Source organism: Podarcis melisellensis, assembly GCF_964234715.1.
Source record: "Podarcis melisellensis genome assembly, chromosome: 1".
NCBI lineage: Eukaryota > Metazoa > Chordata > Lepidosauria > Squamata > Lacertidae > Podarcis > Podarcis melisellensis.
Window position 1 is genome coordinate 72,990,012 of NC_138528.1, and position 13,317 is coordinate 73,003,328.

The 13,317-nt window shown below is 43.2% G+C and overlaps 1 protein-coding gene across 1 annotated transcript in view; it reads left to right on the forward strand.

Moving 5' to 3' along the window:
• TRPM5 (transient receptor potential cation channel subfamily M member 5) overlaps nt 1-13,317 on the forward strand; it is a 48,232-nt gene that overhangs the window by 19,446 nt on the left and 15,469 nt on the right. Inside the window, exons 9-15 of the mRNA XM_081904689.1 lie at nt 730-832; nt 1,515-1,633; nt 3,450-3,800; nt 6,099-6,230; nt 9,432-9,555; nt 12,669-12,814; nt 13,170-13,282. Coding sequence (XP_081760815.1) covers nt 730-832; nt 1,515-1,633; nt 3,450-3,800; nt 6,099-6,230; nt 9,432-9,555; nt 12,669-12,814; nt 13,170-13,282 — 1,088 coding nt within the window. The remainder of the gene's footprint in view (nt 1-729; nt 833-1,514; nt 1,634-3,449; nt 3,801-6,098; nt 6,231-9,431; nt 9,556-12,668; nt 12,815-13,169; nt 13,283-13,317) is intronic.

Sequence of the window (13,317 nt, forward strand, 5' to 3'; positions counted from 1 at the left end):
GCATCTCGCTGGCTCAGTCGCCCCCAAACTCACGGCGCAGAGATGCCTGCAGCAGAAGAGCCCACCATGGCCCTTTGACCAAGTGGCGGGCTCTTCCCTGGACTCAATTCTCGGGCCCCAGACTCTCGGTCTGGCACACCTGAGAGCCCAGCGCCCGGGTGCCTTGCACCCTTAGCGCCTATGGGTACGATGGCCCTGGTTGGAATCTCCTTTCTTATAACTAGAATCCATTGGTTGAGGTCCCATGCCTCCAGAGCAGGAGGAAACAAGCTTGCTCCATCTTCCATGCAACAGCCCTTTAGCTATTTGAATATGGATATTACATCTCTTCTCAGTCTCCTCTTTACCAGGATAAACATATCAACTCCCTCAACCGTTCATATATAGATTCTCCTTCTTTGTAGTGTGTGTGTGTGTGTGTGTGTGTGAGAGAGAGAGAGAGAGAGAGAGAGCGCGCGCAAAACTGGCCCCAAAAGGCCTTTGCTTTGGTTCTGAGTCTCTTATCCCTTGGTAAGGAATGAAATGAATTGTAACTAAAGCCTGAGTATTTTGTATATTTTGGGTGATATCAAGTGTTAGTCATAGAGCAGATGCACTGAAAGCAGAGGTTTTAAGTAATTTACATCCACTGATGTCACTGAGCTAACTCTGAGAATGATTTTGTTGGATTTCACCCTTTATTTTTACTATAATGGAAGTGGGAAACATCAAACTGCTTTATCTCTTTAGATCCAAAGCATTCTTGTCCAGCAGCAGCTTTTAACAGTGCATAACTTTGAACAAGAAGGTTCAGAAGAACTGGATACAGTCATTTTGAAAGCACTGGTTAAAGGTAATATGTTTTTAATATATGTTGTCTATTTAAAAAAAGAAGACTCCCTAATCCAGTACTACCTCATTTAATTTCTTTATAAATTTCTTTTCCTGTAGACACTCAAAATGGTGGACGATATGGATAAAACCACCAATATACAAAACAATTCTATTTCAAACAATTTAAAAATAATAAAACAATAGTAAAGTCATAAGACCACTGCAGACTAAAGGCTCACTGAAACTGGAAAATATTTACTTTCTCCCTAAACTCTAAAGGAGTCATATGAAATAAGAAAGTCAATGAAAAACAACCACACTCTGGTAGAAGCTTATGAATGACAGACTATTGATGGTTAACTTTTCGTATTTACTTTGTTCAGTGCCATATCCCAAGTTAAGTTGGCTTAATTGAATTGTAATGCTTTAAATGTAGTGAAAACATTTTTTAAAAAAACAAACCAACCTTGAAACTTGCAGAAAATAGGATTCAAAGTAAAGCTTTTTTATTTTATTTTATTTTATTATTTTATTTTATTAACTAGTGAGGGTTTGGGGCTGCAGTCCTAAGCACACTTACTTCAGAGCAAACCCCACTGAACTTGTGAGACTTATTTCTGAGTAAATATGCATAGGACTGACCTGTTAATTCATTCTAAAGGCACATGATTAATGTCTTCTTATTTTATGTTTATGGTTAGCCTGTAAAAGTCATAGTCAGGAAGCCCAAGAATACCTGGATGAGCTGAAGCTGGCTGTGGCCTGGAACAGAGTGGATATAGCTAAGAGCGAAATATTCAATGGAGATGTTGAGTGGAAGGTAGGGGTTTTTTTTTCTTCCATGCTTGAGTTGCTTATACTAAAGTTGGTAACTTTAACATCTGCTGGTAAATGAAGTTTTTGAGTTATACACATGAGTAATCTTCTTCTCCGATCCTTAAGAAGTAATCTAAAAGTTGAATAGTTGAAAAGGGCCCAAGATTAATGTTCATATCTGACGCCATTGCACCCTCAAAGCACTCCACTGTCAGGAATCCCAGGGCTGGTCTACATCCTCGACTGGCATTTCTGTGATAAAAATTCCCCAAATGTTTATTCCAGAAGAAGTGATAGAAATCAGCTTTCTTCCAAAATGCACCTCAATGAAGGCTATGTAGGGCTCTCCTTTAAGTCTCTAATTCAGACTCTGATCGGACCTGTTTAAACTTTAGCAAGTCATCAGACTATGACCTGGACCTCTTTCAGTTTCATCACAATTTATTTATTTATAATATATGCTTGACTGCCCAATCAACAGAGTCCTCTAGGTAGTTCACACAAGAGTTCAAGTGAAACATTATAAGATTAATTAAAGTATTTAGAACATTAAACCAAATGTTCAATGTCTTGCCTAAAAACTGGGACAAACTGAGATAACAGGATTGAAACCAAGCAGAAATCATTTGTTTCAAGGGCAAAGAAACATAGTTTTAAAATGTCCAGGAGAATAGAACGGTCCTTGCTTGGTGCTGAAGAGGATATTTGTGTAGCCACCAGATGATGAAGAAGAAGAGTTTGGATTTGATATCCCGCTTTATCACTACCCAAAGAAGTCTCAAAGCGGCTAACATTCATCCTTTCCCTTCCTCCCCCACAACAAACACTCTGTGAGGTGAGTGAGGCTGAGAGACTTCAGAGAAGTGTGACTGGCCCAAGGTCACCCAGCAGCTGCATGTGGAGGAGCAGGGAAGCGAACCCGGTTCCCCAGATTACGAGACTACCGCTCTTAACCACTACACCACACTGGCTCTCCTTGACGAGTCTCCTTGAGCAAAGCACATAGTGAGTGTCCCACCCAGTGCCGGATTTATGTATAAGCTAAACAAGCTATAGCTTAGTGCCCCACTCTCTTGCCCCCCCCCAAAAAAAAATGTAAAGGAAAAAACCCTGGATGTACATTTCCAAAACATAAGATAAAAAACAAATAAAATAAAACCTATTTTCAGTAGCTTAGGGCCTCATCAAACCTAAATCTGGCCCTGGTCTTACCACTTAATACCTGGGATGTGGATCAGGGTGTGGGCTCAATGAATGAGAGCTACTGCTCATACCATTGGTTCTACCAGAGAACACTGCCAGGGGAATTTGCCAAAGGGATGCAGACCAGTCCACACAGTGCATGCAATGTCTGGACCAGTACCTAATTGAGGACAAAAAGCTCATATTGATTGTTTCTATTCTTAGCATGTAATGGCTCTCTCAGGGTGCAATGCAAGTCAGCTACTTAACCTGATGAATGAACAGTCATAAGGTTTTGTTGTTTAGTCATTTAGTTGTGTCCATCTCTTCATGACCCCACGGACCAGAGCACGCCAGGCATAAGGTAGTACAGTACATTATCTGTATATTGCTCCTTTGGTGCAAATTTGTTGTATGGTAAACTGGTCCAGTCCAGAAGCTATTTAACAGGGTTTGTATGCTTGCTGTGGTTGATTGAAATGTGCCAGGATGTAAAGTTCTCTTTACCTTGTTTTTGTCTGTCTGGTCCAATGGACCTCCTTGCTCCGGTTTGCATGTGGCAAGAATGTCACAATTCCTAATGCTAATAACTACTGCAATGGAATTTCTTTTTCCTTTTGCATTTCTTGTAAACTCAGTCATGTGACCTAGAGGAAGTGATGATGGATGCTCTGGTGAATGACAAGCCTGAATTTGTCAAGTTGTTCATTGATAACGGGGCCAACATGTATGACTTCCTGACCTACAGCCGTCTTCAGAGACTCTACTGTACCATCTCGCCAAAGTGCCTCCTCTATTCGCTTCTGCTTAAAAAACATGAGGAAAGCAGACTCACCTTGGCAGGGATGAGTGGTCAACAGCACAAGGAAGCAATGGACACTTGCCCTCTCTTCACTCTTCATGAGGTTTCCAGGGTGCTGAAGGACTTCCTTCATGATGCATGCAGAGGTTTCTACCAAGACCCTAAATCTGGAAGCAAGAAGAAAGCCGTAAGTTTCTCAAAAACATAGGGAGTGTTGAACACAAGGCATGGCCCTTTGGGACCCAGTATATATAACCACTGGCACACCACCCAATTCCATTATTTTCAGGTCCAAGAAGCCACAGATAAGCTGCTCTGCTCACAAATCAAATCACTGTTGAAATGGCCTGAATGTGTCATTGAAATCTCCTCATGTCCTTAAGGCAAGTTTGCAGTAAGCCAATATGCCTTTCACCTGTAAAATGAGGGAGGCATCAGAAACTTGGACAATGTTCACTTTCACAATTTTCTTCCTTCTAGGGCTGGGAAGGGCAACCTATGGCCCTCAAAAAAGGTGGTTCACGTCATCCCTGACCATTGGCCATGCTGTCCATGGCCGATGGGAGTTAAAGTCCACCTGGAAGAGCACAGGTTCCCCATCCCTGGTTCAGAGTTTGCAGTATTCCCCCATCAGATAGCAACTCCAATGTTATTGTTTTTGCCTGGATTGCGGTTGCCCGGCTATAATGGATAACTATTGGATGCTTTTATGTGATGCTATTAGTGAATATGAAAATTCCACATCACACACCTGTATTGTTTGTCGATGTCAGGTATGGAGGTGATTGCTCGTGAGTAACCAGGCAGGACTCTGACCTGTCTTTTACAGGTTTTATTGGTGCAAACTATTTACAGTGCAAAACCCCAAAGTTCATGTCCATCTCAGTCACTTGCAGATTCCGGGAGTGCCCCTTTCCAGTTTCTCCCCCAGCATAAGAACTTAGACACCCCAAATCTCCGCCTTCCCTCTTTACGTTTCACCCCCTGCGCAAGCAGGGCGACGGAAGCGGTGTGTGTGCTTCCTAGCCGGCTGGGTTAGATGAGGCGCTTGCGCTCTCTGTAGCATCTTAGAGCCCTCCCTTCAGCCAGCTACCCCCCCCCCTCCCTTGGCTCCACTGGAGGTGTGGCTTTCTCCACTGCCGGACAAGGAGCTGCTTCTCATAATCACCAGAGGCTCTCTGTATCTCTCTGCCTCCCTCCCCTGTTCCAATGGCAGTCCCCTGACAGTCGATTTCTATGCATTTCTCCTTTCCTATGTTAGGGCATATACCCAAACTATTTTTTAATAAAATGATGTAGCAAACTGCAGAATAGCTATCTTACACCTTGAGATATCTTACTTATTCAATGTATTGATAAAATATCACACTGTGACTTCTGGACCAGGGCTTAGAGTATTGTCCAAAGGACAAAAATGAAATCAGAATGTTCCTGTTTGACCGTATTGAAAAATACATCATGGGGTAGTGAGGGTAAAAAACCCAAAATCAGGAATCAGATACTGATGTGGTGCTTTCACTGGGAAATGTAAGCATCAAAATGCTTACTTTTCTCTCTCTCTCAGCATAAAGGAAACAGTAAAGGGGTTGAACAGTTGAGCCTTGATTTATGTACGAGCCTTTGCATGCTAGACCTTGAGATGACTTGCTTGAATTTTAATGAACCACCATTAATTAGTGTCTGCTGAAAAGTGTGCTCTTGTTGCCAAAACCAAATAAAAATCTGATATAACAGAAAGCTGGGTCATGTGGCTAATTGCAACTTCTCTGCACAATGTCTTTCAGACAGGATGTTCTCATACCTATTCATTTGTTTCCAGGACACAGTGCGCCTTTAATTCAGTAGTGACAGTGAATAAATTATCTCAGGGTACTGCCAAAAACAAACAAAATCCAAGAGGCTTATTTAAGGGAGCTGGGAGCTCTCTGGTTTTGCGTTCAGCACAGACAGAGGTGCCATTTGGGGGCTTGCAACTGGTACAGATATAAGTGCTATGCAGTGGTTTCATCCGGACAATTGGGGAGCATAAAATTTGCCTGAAGACTCAGATGCATTATCTTTCTAAAATGATACAAAACATATTGATAGAGGATGCCTACATGTTTCCAGATGTTCCTTAACTCGAAGAGCATCATTAGTTTTGAAGGATATGTCCCCTCTCCTACATTGCAGTGCATGGAACAGGGGATGCCGTTCCACTTATTCAGACTATGATCTGGTACATCACAATTAATAGATGGCGGCCGTTCAGTGTGCTGTGCATCCCTCTAAGCATGCTTTGATGCTCTCTGTAGCTAATTGCTGTGACATGGAGAAGATCCTTGTGAAGGGTTGCTCAAGAGCAGGAGGTTTCTCCTACTTTGGAAAATTGTTTTGATCATTTAATGGTTGGGATCATAATGCTTGCCTGCAAATAGAAAGATCCACTTAGGGAAGTTCCAGATAAGCAAGATTGCATGATAACAAGTTATTTGTTATCCTTTAGGATAAGATAAGTGCAAAAAGGGTACCGAGCCCTTTGGATATGAATCAGAAAAGCGAAAATCCTTGGAGAGATTTATTCTTATGGGCAGTACTTCAAAACCGGCACAAGATGGCGTACTACTTCTGGGCAATGGTAAGCTTCATAGTGCAGTGCTACAGATTTCAAATGTTTATTTTACCTACTTAACTGTATTTTATAGGAGGGGCAAATAGAAGCTACTGGTGGGGAGAGGGGACTTAGATACCTCCCCTTCAGCAATCCAAAATGGACTCTCTACTACGGAGGCTATCGTTATTGCTTTGTTTATTTATTTCCTGCCTTTTATGATACATTTTTTGTGAGCAGGCTGCAACATCCAAAAGCAATAATAAAACAACAGCCAATTAAAAAATATATCACATAATCAGTAAAAGCAATAGCCCTCTTCAGGAGATACTGCTATTATCACATTGTTCAACATTGGAGAGAGAAGTGGGGAAATGCCCCATAGTGCAACCCCAGCCTTCATGCAAACCGCAGGACCACCAGTACCAGGTGTCATAATGCCATAGCCCACAAACTGCAAGACAGCAGATGCAAACTGTTGCCTGCAGAGGCTCCTTCCTTGCTTCTGATGTCTGATCCTATGGAGCTGCCTTACAATGCACCAGACTTAATTCCTTCCAGGGTGTCTGGCAAAGGCCTTTCAGCAAGCTCCTTTTAAACTGAGATGCTAGGAATTAATGCCTGGACCTTCTCAGGGAAAAAGGTGTAATTTGTTATTAAGCCATTGTATCTGGGACCAGGCACAATCCCTGGATACCAGGTTGGATGAAAGAATCAGAAACCTGACTGGAAATGGAGGGGTCAACCTGTGGTGGACCAAGCAGGAAACCTGACATTTCTGCTTCCCCATAACTAAGGCATAAAGAAATAAATATATTGTTTCCTCTCATAAAAGGGAAGCCCTGTGTGCAGTGTGTGCTATAGCTTTCAGATTATTTACTCCTGAAAGGGGTTACTCACTGCAGACATGCCTGCATTACATGAACCACAGGAAAAGAGCGCCTAAATTTACTGAGGCAGAAGGAACAGAAACCCTCTGTTTCATTTACAGATAGTATTAAGTTGTGGGTTGACATAGCAGCCGGCACAGCGATTTCTTCAAGTAGCTCTTTATTTTGTAAGCTGGAATAGAACTGACTGCAAACAGCTCAGCCGGCCTGCTTTTATAGGCAGCCGGCTGTCAACATTGTAACAACCACAGCCCAGAGTTCCCGCCTAAAATAACTGCTGCGGACCTGAGTGAAAACTATCTACAGACCTGAGTGAAAACTATATACAGTATCCCCCTGTTGGCCCAGGGTGAAACTACACTACATAACAGATAGGTAGCCGTGTTGGTCTGCCATAGTCAAAACAAAAAAAATTCCTTCCAGTAGCACCTTAAAGACCAACTAAGTTAGTTCTTGGTATGAGCTTTCGTGTGCATGCACACTTCTTCAGATACACATGTATATCTGAAGAATCTGAAGAAGTGTATCTGAAGAAGTGTGAATGCACACGAAAGCTCATACCAAGAACTAACTTAGTTGGTCTTTAAGGTGCTACTGGAAGGAATTTCCTCTGTTTCATCACATTGTCAAAATGTTCATTGATGCTGATTCTCTATTTATCCAATTCTGGGAAACCTAAAGTCCAAGGGTGATATTCAACTCAGTGTGGGCAGATAAACTTCTGCTTGCGCAATGGGACTTTCCTCCCCTTTACTGCCCCCTCACTGTCCCCAGATCTGTTCTGGAGGGTTGGGGGAACTGCTAGAACAGATTAGGGGGAAGAAGAGAGGGGGAAGTTCAGTTGCGCAAGCGGAAGTCATTCCGCTCACACAAAAAACTATTTAGCACCATGAATACAACCTGTTTTTCGGGGGGTGGGTCTCCACTGAACTGTTATTTATTAAATTTGTTAGCCATTTTATCATGCCCAGGGAAACCCAAAGCAACTTACAACCAACCAACTATTCCTTCCCATACCCCCCTTTCCAAAATGGCACCCTAAATACATTAATATTGATGGCAGCATTGAGATAACCACATTCTAACAAACTGAGCTATACAGCCTGTACTTAGAAATCATGGGGCAATAATCCAGCCCACCATGAATCCAGAGAGCCCACCTTTGAGAGTCTATTCTGAGAAACAAACGTCTCTTTAACCCCCCCCCCCCAGCATTCTAAATAACTGCCTTAAAGCAGTTCTCAGGCACGGCAAAAAACCAAACGGACACCCCACATAGCACTAGATGGGAGTAATACAGTGCTATGAAGAATTCACCTTCATGAGTTCCTTTTGGGCAGGGAAGCATTTATTGTGAGAAGCCCCCAATATAAATTTGCTTTTCACATCACTTAGAAGGAAAATGTAGCTGAATCAACTAAATTGTTGGGGTGTTTCCCATGTTAGACTTAAATCATCTTTAAGTGATTTAAACCACTTCTATAAATGCCTGAAAGTTGTCAGTGTGTGTCTGTGTGTTGGGGGGAGGTGCATTTGCAATTCTAACGTAAAATCTGAATTGGCCAGAAGAATGCACATTTACACTATGTGTAAATTGAAGGCAGAAACAAATACAACAAAGCCACTTCCCTCAAAAAATGCTTTTAAGCCTCACTTGTGAGCACATTCCTTACTTGCAACATTCCTCCTTCACCTGCCGTTTTTCTCATTGTGTCTCATGAACTCTTCTCCCATTGACCTTCTCAGCATTCTCATATTCATTCATATCACATTGTTTACAATGCAAAAAGCCCTTATCCTGTTTGTTCCCATATGGAAGGATGTGCCTTGGCCCACAGCCTCCCTGGGACTTCAAGGCTAGCCAGAAATTTAGGCCCAATCTGCTAGACCAGAATAGCACTAATTGTTAAAAGTGTTCATTTCAAGAGGAAAACATTTTTGAGCTGCTTATTATGCTACCCTGAAAAAGCTTTTTGCCTTTTCAGCAAGCACCTTTTTCATTATTTAATGCAGTGGGATCTAACTGGGGGCGGGGGAGTTTATGAGATAACAAATGCCTGGGTCTTAAAGATGCTTTGGTTTTTTTGCTGCAACAGATTGAAAGGATTGCCCTTCCAGAAGTATTCACAATGTGGTTGTAATATCTTCATCATCATAATTTTATTATTTATACTCTGGGTTTCCCTAGCCACTCTTGTAATAGTGCTTACTGCTCAGCATAGACCAAGTCATTGGGAAATGTGAAATAAACAGGGCAGGTGTCGTCTCAAGGAGATGCTATTGTTTTTAATCGTCTGTTAAGAATTGGATGTGATTTTACATGGTTTCTCCACCCCAGGGTCAGGAAGGTGTAGCTGCAGCCCTGGCAGCTTGCAAAATCCTCCGAGAGATGTCCCACCTGGAGAAAGAAGCTGAAGTAGTCCGCAAAATGAAAGAGGCAAAATATGAGCAGCTTGCTGTGGGTAAGCGTATACAGTGTCAACCGTTTAAAACTTGTCTGTGCAAACAAGACCAAATGTATTTTTACAAGCCCCGTATCCACGCTTGCAAGGAACCACTCGTTCATTGTGGCAGCTTTAAAGGTTTAGTGCAGATGAGGCCAGAATGATTCCACCCACTTTTAACTGTCCAAACTGCTTGAACCTCTGCAAAGTACCGACAGTCTGGAGGTGACCTAACAACATCAAATGGCAATTTGAGTGTTTGCCTTCCTGTAATGGGTATCTGAACGGGGGGTGGGGGGGGTGGAGACTGCAAAGTATTTCTGCAATGGAGTAGGACAAATGTCTTCTCTCAAAGTAATTAAAACTCTGAGCAAGATACAAAGGTGGCATGCTTTGATGAGAATTAACTGGATCATTGCTCTACCAATCAAACAAACCACTCACCATTAATTTCAGGGCACAAGTTTTTGCTTTTCATGGGCTAGTTGATAGCCCCTTCTGGACAGGGGTTGCAAAATTACTGCTGGCCCTAGTAACACCTGGGATTGATTATTGCGATGGACTGTGCACGGGGTTCTTCTCAAAAACTTCAGCTAGTTCAAAATATAGCATTTTGACTACTGACAGACAGGCACCACTGGGAACATCTCTTGCCACTTCTAAAAGAGCTTAGTTATCGTAGTCTCATTGCTGAGCAACAACGGGCAGAGCTTAGTGGATTGGGAGGCCAGCCAACCAGAAGAGTCTCAGAGGTGAACTTGCCTGGAGGCAGAGTCAGCGTCCAAAGTCCTAGGGTCAGGTGAACAGCAATCCATGTGGTCAGATGGTCCAGGGATCAGGGAATCCAATGATCATGGGGTTAAGGGTCAAGACAAGCAGGAAGCAGCAAGGTAGGACCAAGACTACAATCGTTACCAGTAACTGACTGCTGCTGGAAGTTCTGCTTAAAAAGGCTGAAGCCAGCTGGCTCTCATCATTGCCTTCTCCTCTGCGTCCTTGAAGGCTGATCAGGTGCAGGTGGAATCACTCTGCCTTCTCCCCCTTCAAGCTGCTGTTCAGCAGGAAAACTGGCTCCTGGCCTATGACATTAATAGCTATCTGTAAATTTCCAGATATAATCCAAAGTGCTGGTTGGCGCCAAGGTACCTAAAGGACCACCTCCTTCCAGCTGAACCTGTCTGGACTGTAATATTATCCAAGGTGGTACTCCTCCAAGTGCCCCTGCCTGAGATTAGACAGCTGGTGACTGGAGATGATGAGATGTATCAGTTGTCCCACTTGGGATGGAAACTGCCTTATACCAGAACAAACTATTTGTGCATCTAGTCCTCTGGCCCTCTAGATATTATTCTTGGGCTCCAGATCCCATCAGCCCCAGCCAGCTTGGCCAGTGGTCAGGAATGATGGGAGTTGTAGTTCAACGTTCCTTCTGGATAGCTCAGTCGGTAAGCATGAGGCTTAATTTCAGAGTTGTGAGCCCTACGTTGGGCAAAAAAATACCTGCATTGCAGGGGATTGGACTAGATGACCCTTGTGGTCCCTTCCAACTCTACAATTCCATGATTTGATAATTCTATGAACACCTACACGACCACAGGTTTCCCTTCCCTGATACAGCCCAGAGCTATTTACCGTACTCTCTTGCTATGGCTCTCCAGGGTCTTTCCCATCTTCTCCTATGTGATGTTTTTAATGGGATATGCTAAGGGTTGTGTATGATACCATCTGCATGCCAGGCATGGGCTCTAATACTGAGTTATGCCCCCCCAATTACATGCATGCACCACGTGTGTGCTACAGACATTGCCTGACATTTTAGACCTTTCCAGCTTTTTGAGTCAGAGTCAGGGTAGCTGCCCATCTGTTCTCTCCCACCTCTGGCCTAGTCACTGCTGTTTCCTCTGCATTCTTTCAGCCCCTCACGAAAAAACGAAACCCCTCTCACAAGATGTGCATTATTTCCTGCTATTGTTCAGAGTGGAATGTAGGTACTTTGAGAACTTCCTTCTTAAAATAAAGCAAGAAACATAGAAGTGTGCAAAAGTGAAAAAAAAAATTTTTTTTTGGGGGGGGGAGGAGGCATCCAGACAAATTTCAGACTTCAAACAACTAGCCAGGTTTAAGATGTTGTTGTACCTCCCAATGTTAGTCATTGCATTGAATGCAGTATGAAAGAGCAGAGCCTTTAACATTTAAGGTTTTGCTGTGGATGCTTCTTTCAGTTTAGCATTTGGGATTCACGTTCATTGAAATAAAAATATCATCTCCATCTCCCCACCCCGTTCCACCCAGCCTCCTCTCTCCCCTGCCCCTCACGCAGGGCCCTTCGTTTTCCATCCATCACTTTCCTTTGTGTATCTTCATTAATACAAGTTAGGAAACTTCAAAAAGCAAAGCATAAATTCTTTCTCCCTCTCCACTCCAGGGATTCCTTTAGTATAGGTTCCCTGCGTTATGGAATCCTATCTCAGCTCCCTGAAGGCGACCACTGGAGGCTACTTGGCCCCCAGACTTTCTTGACCAACACCTACTACTTCTCTTCCTCCCCTTCTGTGTTATAGCTTCCCACTCGCTTTCCCCTCTGTCAACCTCCCCCATCCCCTGATTTCCTTCCTCCCAGCCTCTTCCTTTTGCAGCCTCTCCACTCTTCCTTGTCCTCGAAGCTATCCCCTCTATCTGCTTTCTCTCACTCTCTGGGACTCTTCCAGGAAATGCTGCCAGCTGCCTTTTTATTCTTCAGCTGTGTGCATTCCTCTGCTCTGACTGTGCTGTGGGGAGGAGGATTCCTCCTTCACATAGGCTAATAACTGTAACCCATGCTGTTTGGATATCATGCTGTTTTCGCATTTCATTTTTGCAATTGCCAATATGGAAACGGCCAATCTTAGGGGGAGGGTCTGTGGAGGGTGGGGGTCACAAAGCATCAAACACCATCACGTTCCAAATGCATCTCTGCAGTTAAAGCAGAACTGAAAGTTGTATAAACAAGACAAACGCATATAAGGATTACTTTTTTCTGCATAAACATCTCTAGTACTTAAAACGCATACATATGAATATGTCTAGCTTTCTCTATGTATCATTCTCTTTTCTTGCACCTGCACTCCTATTACCACCACCCCCCCTGGTAGAATTGTTCAGCGAATGCTACCACAATAGTGAAGACCGAGCTTTTGCTTTGTTGGTGAGGAGGAACCGGTACTGGAGCAAAACGACTTGTCTCCACTTGGCTACAGAAGCAGATACCAAGTCTTTCTTTGCTCACGATGGGGTGCAGGTGAGTAAAATCCAAGGGTGGTCCTCTTCAAAAGATGTTACCAATGCTGATTCAAAGTTGGGAACAAGAGAGTGAGAAGAATATCCTCCTCTGAGTCGATGAAACCAGAAGTTAAGCGTGGCCCAAGAAAATTTTCTAATTTAAGGGGGTCATTGGAATTCTGGTTTTTGTTCTGGTGTTATGTTCAGTAAGGGGTGGGGAACCTGTAGCTCTTCAGATGTTTTTGGACCCCTGACCGCTTGCCTTGCTGGCAGGGGTTGATTAGAATTTTAGTCCAACGATATCTGGGTGGTGGTATTTACTTGTATACTCATTGTATCGTGTCAACGCTGCATCCTTTTGTCCTAAATTCCAGGCTTTTCTAACAAAGATTTGGTGGGGAGATATGTCAACATCCACCCCAATCCTAAAGCTGATCTGTGGATTTGGGTGCCCTTTCCTGATATATACAAATTTGATATCATTCAGGTAAGAACCATAAGGACCTTCTGCATGGGAAGAAG